The 19,019-nt window shown below is 33.7% G+C and overlaps 1 protein-coding gene across 5 annotated transcripts in view; it reads right to left on the bottom strand.

Annotated features, from left to right (window-relative positions):
- LOC107555879 (oxysterol-binding protein-related protein 8-like) overlaps positions 1 to 10,754 on the bottom strand; it is a 59,860-nt gene extending 49,106 nt beyond the window's left edge. For 3 of the 5 annotated variants that reach the window (XM_016238796.1, XM_016238798.1, XM_016238802.1), the window contains exons 1-2: positions 10,664 to 10,754; positions 1,183 to 1,219 (exon numbers count right to left, since the gene is read on the bottom strand). In XM_016238796.1, coding sequence (XP_016094282.1) covers positions 1,183 to 1,219; positions 10,664 to 10,708 — 82 coding nt within the window. In that variant the 5' untranslated portion in view covers positions 10,709 to 10,754. The remainder of the gene's footprint in view (positions 1 to 1,182; positions 1,220 to 10,663) is intronic. The other 2 variants (XM_016238800.1, XM_016238799.1) reach the window with 2 other exon arrangements.
- Between the last annotated feature and the right edge of the window lie 8,265 nt (positions 10,755 to 19,019).

Below are 19,019 nucleotides of genomic sequence, written 5' to 3'. Positions count from 1 at the left end.
AGCCCGGGGTCGTCACAGGTGTTTGCCGCAAGTCCACCAGCCGCGCCGTTCTCAAGCCCGCCTGCCGGCCGCTCCTCACTCAAGCCTGCCGGCCTCCGCTCACTCTAACCCGCCGTGTGAAACTTTGTTTGGTCTTCCAAAAGAGGACACGACTAGAAATCAGTGGTTAAGTTGTATTTACAACACTGTTCCAGAACACTTCAACCAAATATTCCGATGTGACCAGCGCATTTTATGGAGGACTGTTTCCTGATCCTGGTAGAGTAGACTACAACGCCGGTTGTTCTGACTCACAGACTGTAAGTACGTCTTTTATATTTAAAGAGTTTTTATATTTTAATATTTTATATATTTAAAGCAAGTTTTTCTGGGCAGTGTAGAGTAGGGCTTGTTGTTTGTAATTTCTCTGATCACAAATGCAGACATGGTTTTATGTTTGCGCGGCATGAAGCAACGCGTAAAAAGACAGTATAAGTCATTATAATCTGTAATTATGTCCCTACTGGATGCAACAAATGCCTCGTTTATAATGGGTTTTAATGTTTTTGTCTCGTCGCTCCGGCCGGACAGGGCATCATCAACAGTATGGTAAGGGGCGTAACATTTCCGTCACACGCTTGAGGTATTCGGCCAATCACAACGCACTGGATAGCTGGCCAATCAGAGCACACCTCGCTTTTCAGACCGATGAGCTTTGTAAAAATTGACGTGTTTCAGAAAGGCGGGGCATAGAGGAGAAATAATAATGTACAGTATGTGGAAAATAATGTGTTTTTTGAACCTTAAACTGCATAAACACATTTCATTACACCAAATAATGTTATTTTTAGCAACATCATATGACCCCTTTAAATTTGATTTAATTTGAATTAATTTAATAATTCAAAATTACAATTTATTTCCAAGATGATATCTGGACACCACTCACTGAATTAAACTATGAATTGTAAAATATGTATTGTATAGCAAGTTCATGTGACTATAAAAAAACAATACAGTTTTGAAAGAAGAAAACGTTTATTGTTGATTCTGTTCCACATACTATTAAAACAGCATGCTGTATACAGAATATAACGTTAAGTATCTCATTCGTGAACATAGTGCCTATGCAGACTTTGACACGCAGGAGCACAGATAACACACACACACACACACACACACAGATGAATGTTAGCCTCTTACCTGGGGTGACAGGGTTTTCTCTGCTCTCTACATGATGCTGAACACACACACACACACACACACACACACACACGTCACAGACAGACACACACAGCGAGGGTCCGCCAGGCAGTGTTGGTTTTGGTGTTGGTGGGATTTTGTGCGTTGGGCCACGTTGGAAGCAGACAGACAGACGGTATGAAAAAAAGACAAAAAAAGACAAACAGGGAAAAAAGAAAAGCAGCATTAGTTAAAAATGACAAACACATAATGACACACAAGACACTGGCAACAAAATCCAACTCAACAGAGCAAGAAAGAATAAGCAGAACTAAATCAGAGAGGATTAGACGAGCCAAACACACAAACACAAACACACACACACACACACACACACTCATAACACAGTCCGGACAATGTGGATTAGCAAAGATTATAGTGAACAGAGATCAAAGCCACAACAATACAAAGCTCTGGGATTCTGATTGGTCGACACATCTGTCAATCAAACGGTACAACAAATACACTAGAGTAATTGGCACCCACATTGACTCCCGTTTAATCAAATGAAGCCGGTTTGAGGTCATGTAGGTTATTGATGGATTAAGAAAGCTTTTAGAGCCTCTATGGACGGCTGTAATTGAATTAAATCTATACAGAAATTTGTGTGACCTGTTTATACAGTGTTGAACAATTAATGCCAGTTCCCTTAAACATTAGCGGTATTTGTAAAGCATCATACTTGGGGTAAGTGATTTGAACAAACACTTAAATCGCACCTCAAATCATGTGGATTGCTGTTAATTTGCTTGTATAATAAAAAGGAACATATTGAACATAAAACTAACTAGTCTAATCATGTCAGTCTGTCTGAATGTACGATAAACCAGCGAACCTAATCTGTTCAAATGTTTTAGCTCTGTACAAATATAATGTAATAACAGTCAGAGCGGAGAGAAAAGCTCAAGGATTTGTGATGTTTGACCACTTATTACAGTATCAAAGCTGTTTTCAGCATTACTGGGATTAAGTACAAAAAACCCACTGAATCAATCCAAAAGCCTCTTTTACTTTGCATTGCATTGTGGGCAGTGTTGTTATTGTGAACCAAAACTGAAATGGTTAAAAAAGATTTTTATTACTGGAAAAAAAGCTGAAATAAGTTGAAGTACTAAAATGACTTAAACTGAAATAAAGTAAGGCTAAATAGAAATAAAAAAAACTACTAACTACTACTAAACAAATTCATAAAAATTTTCATAATAAAATTACTAAACCTAAAATTTAAATGAAAACTGAAAATATGAAAGCTACTTAGAAAATAAAGATAATTAGAAATATAAAAAACAAAAACTACTAAAAATTACAAAAAGCACAACAAAATTACTAAACTTATAACTAAAATGAATAATAAAATCTAATAAATCATAATAAAAAAGATACTAAAAACAAAAAACACTAAAAATGACAAAGGTATACATAAAATTACTTAAAATTTGAAAGAAAATGTAAAATGTATTTAAATATTTGAAATGTAACAATACAGTGCCTATAGAAAATCATCTTTGAAAGAGTTACTTTATATGTAATACAATTTCAAAAAAACTAATAAATAAATAAAAATCCAGCTTTATTTGCAAATTTTGCCATACAACAAACTAATAAAAGATTACTGGCTGTAGTTAAATTAGGTTAGGTATTAAATCAGGAGACTGATGACTTTTCCAAACCTGTTATTCTATTTTTTTCTATAATTTTCAGAACTTGCCTTTTTCTTTTAATTTGATGTTGTAAGGCAAAATATGTATATATATTATATTATAAACAAAAACTACTAAAAATGGCAATGACTAAACTATGAACAAAATGACTAAACTTTAAATTCTAATGAAAACTGAAAATATAAAAACAAAAGCTAATTCAAAATATTATGAAATATGATAATAGTATATAGATAATACTGAAATAACACAGACTGTGGGATATGCTAAATATGTGTCCCAAATTCTGTACCGCACATTTTAGCAAATGCAGTAGGCCATCTGGCAATTTAATGTGAACATAAAATGTGAAAGCTTTAATACACAACACACATACTACATACACATACATAATACATAAGTAGAGTATACTTTTCTCCAGCTCAGCCAAAAATACTGTACGGTTCAAAACAAAGCCAATCTCTGGTTTTCAAGAAAGGGCTGTTTCTATCACAGATGATGGCATGTTTTCATAGCGCAACCTGGAAAGCATCTGTTTGATAATCCTTAAACAGCTCCACGTCTGCTCCAGCAAGAAGCTTCCAGCATCCGTGTTAATGTTACTGCTCATATTTGTCTATTCGGTTTCCTTTCAGCTTCCCAAAAAGAGAGTGAGAAAACTGAAACACAACAACTTCCCGCCGAAGGCCTCAAAAGCTCTCAGATACTGTATTGATCATCTATTTAACCAAGCCATGACTATTTCCTCGAGCTCATCTTCTACAGGTAATCTGCTATAGAAATATCACAAACTGAAAGGTTTTTTAAGACATTGGCTATTTATGAATTTTTCTATTTTATAATATTTACACAGTAAAAGTTGCACTCAGTTATGATATGGAGACCCGTCAAGCAAAAGCAACCGTTTCTGGCTATAAATGCCACTGTAGAAATGCACGATTCAATGCCAGCCTTCATTAATTTATTCAGTGAGTAAAAGCATCTGATAATAGGAGGGTTAGAGAGATAGAGCAAGTATTATTCAGCTGGTCATGTGATGTCGGCACCCATGAGGCGGTTCATTACCAGCTAGAATGAAACAGCTTTTATTAGGCCAAAGACAATAATTTTTTCTCTTTGAAAGAAATTAATACTTTTATTCAGCAAGGACGCATTAAACTGATCCAAAATGACAGTAAAGACATTTGTAATGTTTTATAATATTTCTATTTCAAATAAATGCTGTTCTTTTGAACTTTCTATTCATCATAAAATCCTGATATTAACTCTTTCCCCACCATATGACGAGTTATCTCGTCTTTTACAAGAAAACGCTTCCCCGCCAAAGACGAGTTTTTACGGCTTTTTCACTGTTATACACTCGAGGCACTATCACACATCTTCTGAACGAGTACAAAACCTCCCAAACAAAAACACACGTGTACAGGACGGAGAAACGAGCGATCTCTTATGTAAACAGACGCATATGAAAAATAATGCGATCATCGGCAATAGACAGCATATAAATGAAAACTGCATAATGTTACGGAGTAAAATGTTGATCCAGGAAGTGGTATATGTCTGTGCAAGCTTTGGAGATGGTGATGGAAGCGATTTACTGGATTTATGCTTTGATAATCGTACTGAATATTATCCAGATGTAGTTTTTGTTAAAAATGTAATTTTCTCACCTTTTTGCTCAAAATTATGCATTATTATGAAACCTACCTATATTCAAGTGTTGATAAAAAAAAGAATGATTTAAGCTAGAATCCATCACATTTTAGTGAAAATCAACAAAATCGCTGGCGGTGGCTGGCAACTTTTTTCAAAAATGCTGGCTGGGAAAGAGTTAACTGTTTTCAATATTGATAATAATCAGAAATGTTTCTTGAGCAGTAAATCAGCATAATAGAATGATTTCTGAAGGATCATGTGACGCTGAAGACTGGAGGAATGATGCTGAAAATTCAGCTTTGATCACAGGAATAAATTACATTTTACTATATATATTCAAATAGAAAACAGTTATTTTAAATCATAATAATATTCCACAATTTATAATGCATTTTTATGAAATAAAGCCAGCCTTGGTGAGCATAAGACACTTCTTTCAAAAACATTCACTGGCCTCAAACATTTGAATGCTAGTGTTTGTAGTCAGACTACATAATAAAACAAAACAGACATTTTCTCGCCCCAAATTAGCTTGCTGGGGTTGAGGTCCGGACTTTGAGGGGGCCAGTGCATCATTCTCAATGTTCCAGCAAATTCCTTCCGTCGCAGGTAGTTCCAGCAGTAGTTCATTTTATAGGTTTTGTAATGGACAATTCAACAAAAACAACTGAAACCTCTTAAAAATGCCAAGTGTTATAATAATTTTGGCCACCACTGTATAAAATTCATATATGAAACAAAACAAAAAGTAAAGTAGAAAAGAAAAAGTACAAAATATATATAATTCTCAAACAAATAAATAAAATACTACAATATTACAAAAAAAATTGTCAATTGCAAAAATATTAAAATGATAAATTAAAACATTTAAATGATGTATCAATAATTCAAATTATATTTAATTCTCAAATAATTTGTTAAAAAAACGAGAACAAATTGTTTGTTAAGGTGGAGTGGAAAATAAATCCGAGAAGCACATATTTACATATCTTCAGTACAACACTATTTTTATCACTCATATTTTAGGGGAATCATGTCATCATGGCAAACCCCGCTGACATTTTCATCAGAACATGTACAAATGTAGTTTTCTGTTGCTGTATTTACACACAGGCTGTGAGACTGGGTCACAATGGCATGAGACGGGACTTTCCATAGTGAAGATGTCCTGATACACACACACACACACACACACACAGAGAGAGAGCTGTAAACTGACAGAGGCCTGCTTTCTGAACAGTTTGATAATGCTTTGACTGAACATCCGCCGATAAACCACTGACACAGATTAGCCAACAGCTGTCTCGTGTCCAGCAGTCACAAACACACACACACACACACACACTATGCAAAAGCTGTCACTATAGTAAAACTCCAGCGTCTAAAGTTGCAACATTACCGCAGCCCACAACTGATCAAAGTTCAGTAACTGTTCATCACAAATCACACGACACTCCCGTCGGCACGTCTACAGGCCAACAAAATCACACAAGATCCCATAAGACACTCATATATCAACGCTGAATGTTGTCTACACCCAGCCATCCATCATCCGTCTGGATTTATCACGAGTAACAGAGAGAAACGGAGCGCTACCCTACCGTGAGCGAGCCGGAAACGTCTGCGCGGACGCAGAGATCTCACACACACACACACACACACACACACACACACACACACACACACACACACACACACACATCTCTCGGTTCTCCCACACGCTCCTCCATCTCACACTCTGCTCCTCCCTGCTTCTCTTCCCTGTCTGTTGATCATTAGATGATCGTCTGTTTGCTCAGTGTTTCTCACAGCTGGTCAGTCAGTGAACTGGACACACACACCCCTTTACCTAGCTATCTTAAATAAGGACATACAACACCCTTGACATTTAGTATAAATTTATGAGTGAAATCGGGTCTAAATCAACCGTTCAGATTCAGAGAAAACCGTGTGAAAAAAAAAGATATTAAATCAATGTAAAAACTCTTTTATCATTGGGGACATATTGGCTATAGACTAAGACCAGCAACTCACAAATTTTTTTTTTTCTTTTTGCCAGCCAGACCTCTTTGACAAGAAATATTTACTCAAAGAAATTTTAAGTTCATATTTCTTAACACATTCACGTCTGTTAATGGTTACATGACATGCAAGTAAAACAAATAAAAATTATATATATATATATCTGGATGATTACACCAACCCATCATGACTCATTTCCAGTTTCCATCATCTGCGTATTAATAATTCATCATTCTTCCATTCGAAAACAAACTATTTGCTATAAACCACTTCATGAGGCCATTACAGAAAATACAGAGCATAAATAACTGTGCATTAAGAAAACACCTACGATCTGAACTAATTCACAATGTGGCTTCACTTGATATCAGCACTCATTAGTGAAACAATACGGAGATATTGACAGACTATAAATGTGACCCATGACCACAAAACCAGTCTTAATTCACTGGGGTATATTTTTAGCAATAGCCAAAAAAACATTGTATCGATTTTTCTTTTATGCCAAAAATCATTAGGATATTAAGTAAAGATCATGTTCCATGAAGATATTATGTAAATTTCCTACCGTAAATATATCAAAACTTCATTTTTGATTAGTAATATGCATTGCTAAGAGCTTCATTTGGACAACTTTAAAGGCGATTTTCTCAGTATTTAGATTTTTTTTGCACCCTCAGATTCCAGATTTTCAAATAGTTGTATCTCAGCCAAATATTCTCCTATCCTAACAAACCATACATCAATGGAAAGCTTATTTATTCATGATGTATAAATCTCAATTTAAAAAAAACTGACCCTTATGACTGGTTTTGTTGTCCAGGGTCACAAATAGCAGAAGTGCATCGATGCTGGTCTCTAAAGACCCTAAACTTCAGTAGCTGTAATTACACACAATATGCTAAAGGAAAAACAAATTAATTTGCATAAATGTGAGACTTTTTGAAGAGCATTTGCTGCAGGTCACGATGAGTGAACGTCTTAGTCTCTCTGCTGAATTTCTAACTCAAACTCACATTTCCACTGGTGTTTGTGCGTCTGTATTTAGTCTAAACATCCTGTTCATGGCTGACATCTGCTGTCAGATACGAGCCGCTCTGGGTTTGTGTCTATCTGCCTCCAAAGACAGGAAACGAGCGGCAGAGGCTTCCTGTCAACTAGTGAGTCAAAGTCTTCCTCCATCTGATGTAAAGTTATGCTGCGCTTCCTTATCGGTGCACATATAAACACATCAGAGGTCACGGGGTCAGTTTGATGAAACTGAAGACTAGTGAAATGCATTCTGGATCATTTGATTTATTTTAAAAGTATCTGATTTCACGTGCTTTTGAATGTCAAGACGCCGTGAATTCATTGTGCAACTAAAGGGAATGTTTACACATTCGATGTAGCGTTTGGCTCAGAACGAATGTATGAGAAACGATCCTGTAATGAAGGTCTGGCTCTCAGGTCAAGGGTTACTGATTTATCCAGCAGACGTCATAAACTTGCAGTATTTTTATATCAGCTCATCCCGTCTCTCTGCTCAGATGATTCAGACGGGAAGGGTGTGAGCTTTATAACTCAGAGCAGTGGAGTAATAGCGCCAGTCGATTCTTATTTTCAAACCAATTTAGGAGTCATGGCTGATCAATTACTGTTTCACTGTGTGTCCATTAACAGTAAAGAACAGCAGACCGAAGAGAATCGAGGACTGGAATGACAATACAAGCGAAAAGTTTTAAAACACTGTAAAAAAAAATATATATATATTTTTTTTAATTACATTCACTCTCAGAATAAGCGTGATTCTCAGAAATACAATTAAAAACTGGTTATTTTTTACCCAAAAAATTTTAAATGAAGAAAATTAGAAATAAAATTTTAGAATATAAAAATATTAAACATAAAAATAAATTAAATATGAAAACAATCTCATTATCATTACTGCAATATTATACATACTTTTTATATTATATTATAAATAAGTTATTAAAATATTAAAATCTAAACAAAAATAAAGACTATTTCTAGGATCATTACCGTTTTTGACATTTATAGCAATTAATCAAATTTTCTCTCCAAATGTATATCCCCATAATGTGAAAAAAATCTCATAATTATTACTGCAATATTATATTATGTTATGATATTATAATATTATATTAATATAATGTCATAATAATATAATATTAATAAATATTATTATTATTTTAAAACATTTTATATTAAAATATAAATTTTAAAAAATTAAGCCTATTACTACGATCCTTACCATTTCTGTGACATTATTTATGACAGTTAAGCACATTTTCTCCCAAAACTGGAATATATTATTATATTATATTATATTACATATAAAGGTACAACTGAAAGTATGTATTAGGGATGCACCGATATGAAAATTTTGGGCGATACCGATATGGTGGCCGATATATCGTGCATCCCTAGTATGTATCATGGTAGTTTATGTGGTACAAAATTTTAATAAATGCTAAAGGAATTATTTTAATAAAAATACACCAGTGTATCTGGACAGAAAAGTTACATTACTATATTACAGTAATGAGAAAGAGATTTTATTACAGTAATGAGAAATGTGATTAAATTAATTATTTTTCTTTGTGCAAATCAGTGATTACTAATATTATTATTAATAATAATAATAAATATTATGAATGGTGCATTTCTTTGTAAATAAAACCCACAGTGTATTCTTAGTACAGATGTGGGAGGATCCGCTGAAGCACTTATTAAGAAATTATCACTTAATTAGACGCTATAATTAGCTAATGACCCGATGCAGATGCTTCTATGAATGAATGGTGTGCAATGGTACAATTACAACACACTTACAGGGAACCTAAAGCAAAACTGCCTGGCACAGTCACATCCTTCTGATCTGATCTCAGCGTGGCCACTAAAGCTTTCCTATAGCGAATACATAATGTTTTCTGACACGTGTGAAGCATTTGGAGCCGGAGGAATACGATCCGCATTTTACTGAAATAAACAGAGCAGTAAACACAAACTAACCCCTCACAGCTCTCGTTCCTGCAAACGGCTTCAAGGACTCGTGAATAAAGCAAATACTTGTCAACACCTACACAACTCCTGCTCAACAGACAGTTAGGTTAATGAAAGAGAGAGAGCGAGGCTCACAGGTGCATGCTGGGTAACACCTGAGGCTTGTGTTTGAAATGATTCACATAACCAGAAATGCAATACAAACACAAGTGTTCAACAGTCAACATTTTATGTGCTTCTATTTTCATTTGTATTTTTCTGCACTGTTATTGTATTATTGAGATACTTTTTTTTTTGCATTGCAACATTATTTTCATAACAATTAAGGATATTTTACCCCCAATGTCTGATTACTGTAATGTCAAAAATTATGTTTCATAAACTGTTTAATTTTCCCCCCTTTAATATTAGTGTTATATTATTACATTCTTATAATAGTATTTTTTGTTTTTAAATTACTATTTTTTAATTCATTTTCATATATTAAAAACAAACTGTACCATCATTTCTTAATTAAAATTATATTAAATATAAATTATATTATTTAAATAAATATACATATTACTCATTATATATATGAATATTAATATTTAAATTAATATATTTACATAAACCAATAATCTTAAATACATTAATATTTCATTTAATTATTATCTATAATTATAACAATATTTTCCCCCCAATAATTATTAGTTTTTTTACGCAATACGTTTTTAACAGTAATAAAAGACAGGTGCTTAAAAAAAGGTCTTAAACCTCATAAAACTGACATCACAATGGGAAAAAACAGGCTTAATCTTCTTTCATTTTATTAATAATATTACATTTGTGACAATGAGAAGTATCGCAGCATGCAGTAGTGCTTTGTACTGTTCATTATTCACAGGCTCTGACAGCTGAGGTGTGTTTCTGTCTTTTGTAGTGACTAATGGGACAGAAAGTGTGTGAGCAAGGTGTTTAAAGTGTGTTTGGTGTCAGCAGCGTTAGCTTTGTTCTTGTCATTGTGAAAGCTGGTTCAGGTCTGTGTGAGCTCTAATGGCTCATTATATTCACATGGACGTGTGTGTGTGTGTGTGTGTGTGTGTGAGATCGCTCACCTGAGTTCTCTCAGGATCTCCCTGAGACTCGGCACAAGGCTCCATGTTTATCCAGACGCCGCCGGTCAACGCTGTTCACAGCTCTACATGTCTGCAGAGACACAAACATATTTACTCAATAAGTAACGCTGCATGCACTAGGATTTATGTATTTGAATTTCATTCTATTTGGATTACACAATTTTAACATAAACTAATAAACTTAATGAGATGCATTTTTGGCAGTCATACATAGCAGAAACAGGTAAGATTTTTTGCACAGGGATTAGTTTTGTAAATTTTTCTGTATGTTTTGTCATTTTTATAAGCCATTATTATTGCCTATATAGGTTTTATAATTTTTTTATTGATGTTTTAGTGTTAATTATCTTAATACATCAGGTTAACCTAAATAAAAATAAGAAGTGTTTCTATGGCAACTACACGAAATGAAATTAAATAAAATATATTAAAAAAAAAACTTTATTTCAGTTTATGTTTATTTCAAATATGCATGTATGCAAATAGTTTATAATAATCATAAATCTAATCTATTCATTGTGAAAACAACATTTATTCAGTTAAAAATACGGTTAAAATATTGGATTTATTGATGATATTGATGATATATAAACCTGTTGTGCATTTTAAAACATTCAGTTTATCAGTATTATTACAGAAATATTACCTGTGCATTTGTGTGTAACTGACAAATATGGATTATATTAGTTTATTCATTTAGTTTTTTAAAACTAATCACTTTGTTAAAACTGTATCATCCATATGGCTAAAATTTTTATATGAAATTAAAATATATAAAATATTAAATTTAGGACTAAGTATTTTACTGATTTGTATGATATAAGCTTATCCAAACATCTTAATCATAATTAAAGGAATAACCCTTTTTTTGTTTTAAAAAACATTCCCTCAAAATTTGTTGTTAGAATACTAGACACAGAACGAGACCTTAACACTGGCATTTAAAGCAACCAACTGCAGTTGACTGCGTTTTTCCAGCACATTTCTTGATAATATCTGACACAGACGCCTCTTATTTGAAGAGGAAACATCGATGACACTCGTCACACAGGTGCTTCAGATAATTTGCTCTTCTTCTTGGTTAAAACGGTCTCTTTATCCGACCATGACGCCGCCAATCAAGAGGCCCCCACACACACACACACACACACACACACACACACACACACTCTCTAACACACACACACACACACGCGCGCGTACATGTGAGCGTCCTCAGGTGCTACACAGACCCGGATTCAACGCATGGCCTATCAACTGTTCAGACCAAACTTCAATACACACACACACACACTCACACACACACACACACACACACACACACACGCGCGCGCGCGCGCGTACGTACGTGTGAGCGTCCTCAGGTGCTACACAGACCCGGATTCAACGCATGGCCTATCAACTGTACAGACCAAACTTCAATTGGCGGAAACTTCTGATCTATAATTAGCAAAGTAGGTCATAGAGGGGAAAAAAAGCGAGGGAGAGAAAGTAGAGATGGTCCAGGAGGCCTTATGGGCTGTGAAATTGTAACAGTGTAGCGTGACAAGGCTCAATCTACACCCTTTAACTGACCTGAGCTCTTCTTGCCTTTTTATTGTGTGTGTTCGCGTGTGTGTATGTGTACACATATATATATATTTATATTTGTGTGCATGCATAATTTTTGTTATTGCATAGCAGGGTTACTATTGTTGGCTAAAACTAATATTATTAAAACATTTTTGTTAATTTAAAGCAGAAATCAAATATATAAATCTAAATATTAGATGAACAACTTAAATTTATTTCAGTTAGCTGCCAAAGGCACATTTCTAATTTTACATTCGCTAAAATTACTATCTACAAAATTAAATGAATAATAAATTAAATAAAAACAATACTAAAATAAACTAAAAATTAAATAAATTACAAGAAAGTTAACAAAATTAAAATGAAAAGTATAAGATTATAAAAATAAAAGCCAGTTCAAAATGTTAATAAATTAAATTAAATAAATAATATAAAAACTAAAACTGAAACAAAAATATATTATTAAAAATGTAAAATTAAAATGAATAGTATTAAAGGGTAAAAATAAAAGCCATTCAAAAAAAAAAAAAAATGCATAAATTAATAAGTTAAATAAAACTGAAAATAACCTAAACTAACATTTTAACAACTAAGCTAAAAATTTTACAAAAAATCAAATGCAAAGAACTAAAAAAATATATAAAAATTAGGGCTGCACGATTAATCGCATGCGATATTTAACGCGCATCTTGTCAGAAAGCCGGTTCTGTAATCAGCGGTAAATCTCCATCACCTGTGGGCTTTCACATTGAGCAGCATTAACTACACAGAGCCATTGTTCACTGACGAGCTGCGCAAAACCACGTTCATATTCGCGCGATTTTTAGCGCAGCTTGTCAGTGAACAACGGCTCTGTGTAGTTAATGCTGCTCAATGTGAAAGCCCGCAGGTGATGGAGATTTACCGCTGATTACAGAACCGGCTTTCTGACAAGATGCGCGTTAAATATCGCATGCGATTAATCGTGCAGCCCTAATAAAAGTACAAGCCAATTTAAAATATGAATGTTAACTATAACAGTATATGAATACTAAAATAAAACTGTTCTATAGGCCTTTTCCCGTCTCAGACCATGTGAAATAGTTTGAGACTCACAGCTTACTGATTAGCCAACACACTGTGTGTGTGACTTCTAGAGTGGCCTTGTCACATTAACACACCAGCGGGACGCAAACGACAACCTGAAAAAGGCACACAACTGTGACATGCTTCTAAAACTACATTCATACCTGTCGAATCTGAATGACACACAACTGCAGGCTCGGCATATCACACAAATATCACATCCACCAGAGATAATGATCTGCAAACACACAAAAACACACACACTGCAGACCAAAGGGAATGGAAAGAGTTGCAGGTGCGACATCAAAGGACACTTCAATGCGTTCAGTGAAACACAAAGCCGGTGCAGGTGAAAGGCCGTGGAGGGTTGTGCTGGTCTGGGAACAGCGATTGAAGCCGCAGGCGGTCCAGACAACAGGAGCGGAGGGGAATATTTAGCTCTCTAAACGCCCCTCTGTTTATTTAACACCTATTCTGCCCATTTAACATGCTAATTTACAACCTTTCAGTCGCAGAAAATCGTCAGTAGACTTCAGATTTTCTTATGCATGGAGCAGGTAGTTAAAAATAATCAAGGCATTTTATAAAACTATTTATATATTAAATTATACATATATAATTTTATTTAACCATAAAGAAATAATTATAATAATAAATAAATCATATTATGCCCTTCTTTAATGTAAAAATATATATAATTAAAAGCAACCAGCACTTATCTAACAGCCACTGAAATGTTAAATACAGTAAAATGTAGTTAAAAATGATCAAGGCATGTTTCCACACCAGTTCTCATAAAACGAACTGAAGGAAGATTTTTTTATAATTTTATTCAAATGTATCAATATAATAGTGTATGGCAATAAACAATAAAATTTAGTTCAATACATCTTTACTAAAACATGTAAAAATCATATGTAACTGAAAAATGCCACAGACATTTATGAAAATTTTTTGTGATAACGCAAAAAAAATCACGATGAATATTTTGAACAGATTCACTGAAACAGATCAAAATAAACTGATTCATGAAAATTAATTAAACTTCCCAAATCATATCGGAGTTATATTAGAGAAACTCATGCTTTCAAGTCACACCACATATATTTTTGTGCTCTTTTTTTAACTATAAATAGCTATTTGAAGCACCTGGTAGACAAAGAAAACGTCCCAGGAGTCTGTTTCTTCCTATTGATCCATCAAAGCAATTTTTCAAGGACATTTTTGTCTTGATTTGATTTGAGGTATTGACACCCTGTCAGTGTAGAAATAACATCATTACACATGAAGGATTAGCTGGTTTAGGTCAGCGGTTCTAGATCACCTCTAGCGCACATTTTGTATGCTTCCCATATTAAACGCACCTGATTCGACTCGTTAGTGGAAACCAGGGTTGGTTTCCACTGGTTTATGTGAACAAGGCTTTAAAAACACAATAAATTAATTTCAGGCTTCAAGATCAAACCACAAAAGAGGAAGAAAGGGAATTAAGGTACTAAAACTGGAAATGGAAAATCTGTTTGTTGAAGTAAAACAACAATGGGCCAAATAAACCAGAAGAGCAGCATCAAACCAATTCCTAAATGATCTTTGTGATTTCACAGTGAATAATAAAGCAAAAAGCCAAAAGCCTTCTGTAAGTTTCCCACGAGCGGCTGTAGTGCAAATCTAGGCGTCAGCCTGTGACCGTCAACACTGCCACCTACATGTTAACATTCAATCTGTGAGAACATACGTGACAAACTCATGAGAGACATCAAATCTGGGAGAGAAACTGTCCAACTCTCCGCCACGGCGGAGAACGAAAACACATTCAGGTAGCCGGTCTAATTTGATTCAATCTGCATGACCCAGTTTCTCTGCAGCTGGAGGCTTTCGTCTCTAACAGGACGGTTATGCTTTAGTTTCAGAGACAGAGTTCGGTTTACACTATACTTCAGCGCATTCACGTTTATCATGATCTTTAGAACCCTAAATGCTTGAAATTGGATTTTCAGACGTATAGGGAAAAAAACATCTCATTATATTTATATTCTACAGCATTTACTGGATAAAAATAGGCATACGCCCTGAAGCGCAAGATGAATCATCTGCTCAGAGTGAATTTTTAGTTTATTTTAGAATCTTTGAGATACTATTATTGTTTTTAATAATATAATCAGTGTTTATTTATAGACACTTTAATTTTAAAGTTTTAGTCATTTTGTTGTACATTTCATGTTTAGGAGTTTTTGTTTTTGCACAATAAATTTAAATAAAACTGAAATCAGTATATAATTTATATTTATCTTTTAAAATATGTTAGCATCATTAAGATAGAGATACTAATATTGTTTTTAATAATAATTTAAATCAGTTTTTAATTTTATAATTGGTTTTAGTTAGCCAATTAGCAATTTAGTTTTAGTAATTTTGTTGTTTTTGTTTATTTTTCAGTTGAGTTATTTTAGTACATTGACTACTATGGTTTTTAATGGTTTTCATTTTATTTTCAGTTTAAGTTAACTATAACAACCCTGATATAGAGCTATTGTTTTCATTTAAGATGAAATGTCATACTACAGTTCAAACTAGAATATATGAAAAATAATTGCAATATAAATTTTAGGCATGAAGCCCTATATTGCAGAATTAAAAAATTCTAAATAAAAACATTTAAAAAATATATTTTATGTTTACTTGCATGCTATTACATTTTAATAAGTCTATCATCTCTACAATACACTATTGTGCTGTTCCTCTCAGAATGAGCGTGTGTCTGTTTCAGGTGGCAGCAGTAGATAAATGGTGTGTTTTTCAGTAAAAATATCTTCTTTTCATGCGTCTCTACACAGACTGCCTCTGTGAGCTCGAGCGACTCATCTACCCCACCGAGACATTGAACAAACCGGCTCGTATCACACATACATATCGTATCACAGTCTGACAATATGCTTCATGAGTCTAATATACTCTCCAAGTCTAATATATGATGACTTCATGAGTCATCATGTCTAATATACTTTTTCATCTCTTTAACATTTACAACTAATCATGCTGTTTTTGGGACTTTAAGATTTATATATGTAAATGGCATTGGCTAACCTCTTTGAAAAAAATGAGTAACAACATTCTCGCTATAAGTTTCTAAATTCGGAATAGGTATTGATATGTAAATAGAATCAGTCATATGTTAATGAGCTCATGACTATGACATGATAACCATGGTGTGTGTGTGTGTTATGTATTTATTTTGTTCCTTTTTATATGATTAAATTGTATATATTTTATATACACGTTTGTTTTTATAATTAAATATTATATATAGAAGTATACATGTATATTATATTTCCTTTCTTTTATAACATTATTACACACCATTTTTACTCAAATCTATTATATATAATATATAATTATTTAATGCTAAAATAAATAAAATAAAAAATTGTAATCAAATTTATTATATATGAATTATGTATAAAGTTTTATTTCATTTATCTTAGAATTAATTTAATATAAAACTATAAATGCATACATTTATTTATTTTATTTTATATCCTTAAATATTATATATATACACATATTTGTTTATAATTTTTCTATTATATATAAAATTATATGTATACTTTTTATTTAAAACCTTTAAATATAATTTTATATTAAATATGATATACTTACTTTTTAAATTTAAATCTGTTACATATAGAATTATATGTATAAAATACATATATATATATTTAACTTAAATGATTTTAGCAAATGGCTGCAATATAACAAAGAGTGAAAAATTTAAGGGGGTCTGAATACTTTCCGTACCCACTGTATATATATATATATATACTAAACTATTAAATAAATAAATATCTTTATTTATTCTTTAAAATATAGAATTATATATGTATAAAGTCTATTTAAATATAAAAATATCATTCATTACAGAAATTTTGTACAAAAATACAACATGGCACAATTACAAAATACATTTATTTCTTTATTTTATTTTTTGTTTCATTTTTATCTATAGTGATCTACAGCAACATCACATCTTTTTCAAGCACCCAGTGCTGACGGTCCATGCATAAACCCTTGAACCTACAACCTCTCAGTGTGAGCCGGCGCTCGCTCCACACAGCTGATGATTCACGGCCGCTGCGGCCTGTCAGCACGCCGCCGTCACTCTCTCCTGCTTTCTCACTCTCCTTCTCTTTTCAGCACCAGGCTTAGACAGATTAGTGGGTCAGATCGGTGTTACTAAGGAGAAATCTCTGCCTACATCCGAGCAGGTCAGTGCCACCACACACTTGCGTCATGATACTATCGTGAACGCGTGCGTGTCCAAAGTGATGCAGTAAAGAAGAAAATGTGGATTAAAGTCGTTATTTTTGTTTTCTTTGCGCAAAAAAGTATTCTCGTAGCTTTGTAACTTTACAGTTGAACCACTGATGTCACACGGACTACTTTGTTGATCATCTTGGTACTTTTCTGGGCCTTGAACGTGGTAGTTACCTTGCTGTCTATGGGAGGGTCAGAGAGCCCTCATATTTCATCAAAAATATCTTAAATTGTGTTCCGAAGATGAACAAAGGTCTTATGGGTTTGGAACAACACGAGGGTGAGTAATTAATGACAGAATTTTCATTTTTGGGTGAACTATCCCTTTAAAGTAAGAGTCCTCTATCCATAATATTGCTTCCTCCAGTGATCTGAATCAGGAGATAAATCTGTACAGATCAAGCTCCGTTTACAAGCCAAAACAGCTCTAAACAAATATGTGGGTTTATTTTGATGTGAGAGGAGAACAGGAGATGGACTTTTTAGTGTTATTATGGATTATGGACTCGTATTTTGTCCAGAATTGATAGTTTGACATTAAAGTGGAAGTGAAGCAGTCAGTTAAGTTAACATTATTTAGTAAAGTGATTTCCACTTTGATTAAAAAATATATAACAAACATGATTAATGTATCCATTTAAAAAAAAAAGGATGTTTTGTTATAGCTTTTAGAGCAAGGGCGCCGCCATCTTGCAGTACCACCGCGTGTGACGTCACGGGGTTGGTTCGCTCCGATGGCCAGTAGTAGCATTTCTTTACATTTTGAACACACAAATGTTATTTTAACACACAAATAATTTGGTTTTCACCATAGTTTGGATGAATATTCAACATCAAACTGTCTATATGCTAAGTTTTGATTGTGATATCCCAAACATCGTTTTCATAATGCCAGGCGCAAGGTGATGTAACCAGACGACGCTTCATCATTCATGTCGCATTTTATTGTTATGTCAGGCCATTAGGACATATGCATTACATTGACTGGTTCACCAGTTGTATGTATCATATTTTATGTTCACCTGCGAATACAATTAGCTTTCCTGCTGTTAACAGGACGTAGTGTTTAACTAATCACCTAACGTTATCTGAACAATCGGACCAGTGCTGCTTCCTCAAAGTTGATCATTCTCATGTGTTTTAAGCCTTGTCAGTTTAAATATGAAAGTGTTTAAGCCATTCAAGCATGAGACAGCACAGAATAAATTTCAGTGCGGTATTTACACGCTGTGATAGACCTTTTCTGAAAGAGATTTAAATGCAGTACTCAGGCGTTGTGATAGATCATTTCTGTTCGCGCCGGCGGCGCTGCACACACACACACACACAAAGCCACAGCTCGGCTCGAACAGCACGTGAGTAGGCTACCAAATTGAGCTTTCTGTCG

Source organism: Sinocyclocheilus grahami, unplaced genomic scaffold (genome assembly GCF_001515645.1).
Source record: "Sinocyclocheilus grahami isolate Dianchi unplaced genomic scaffold, SAMN03320097.WGS_v1.1 scaffold548.1, whole genome shotgun sequence".
NCBI classification, from domain to species: domain Eukaryota; kingdom Metazoa; phylum Chordata; class Actinopteri; order Cypriniformes; family Cyprinidae; genus Sinocyclocheilus; species Sinocyclocheilus grahami.
This window is presented reverse-complemented; position numbering and strand designations above follow the sequence as displayed.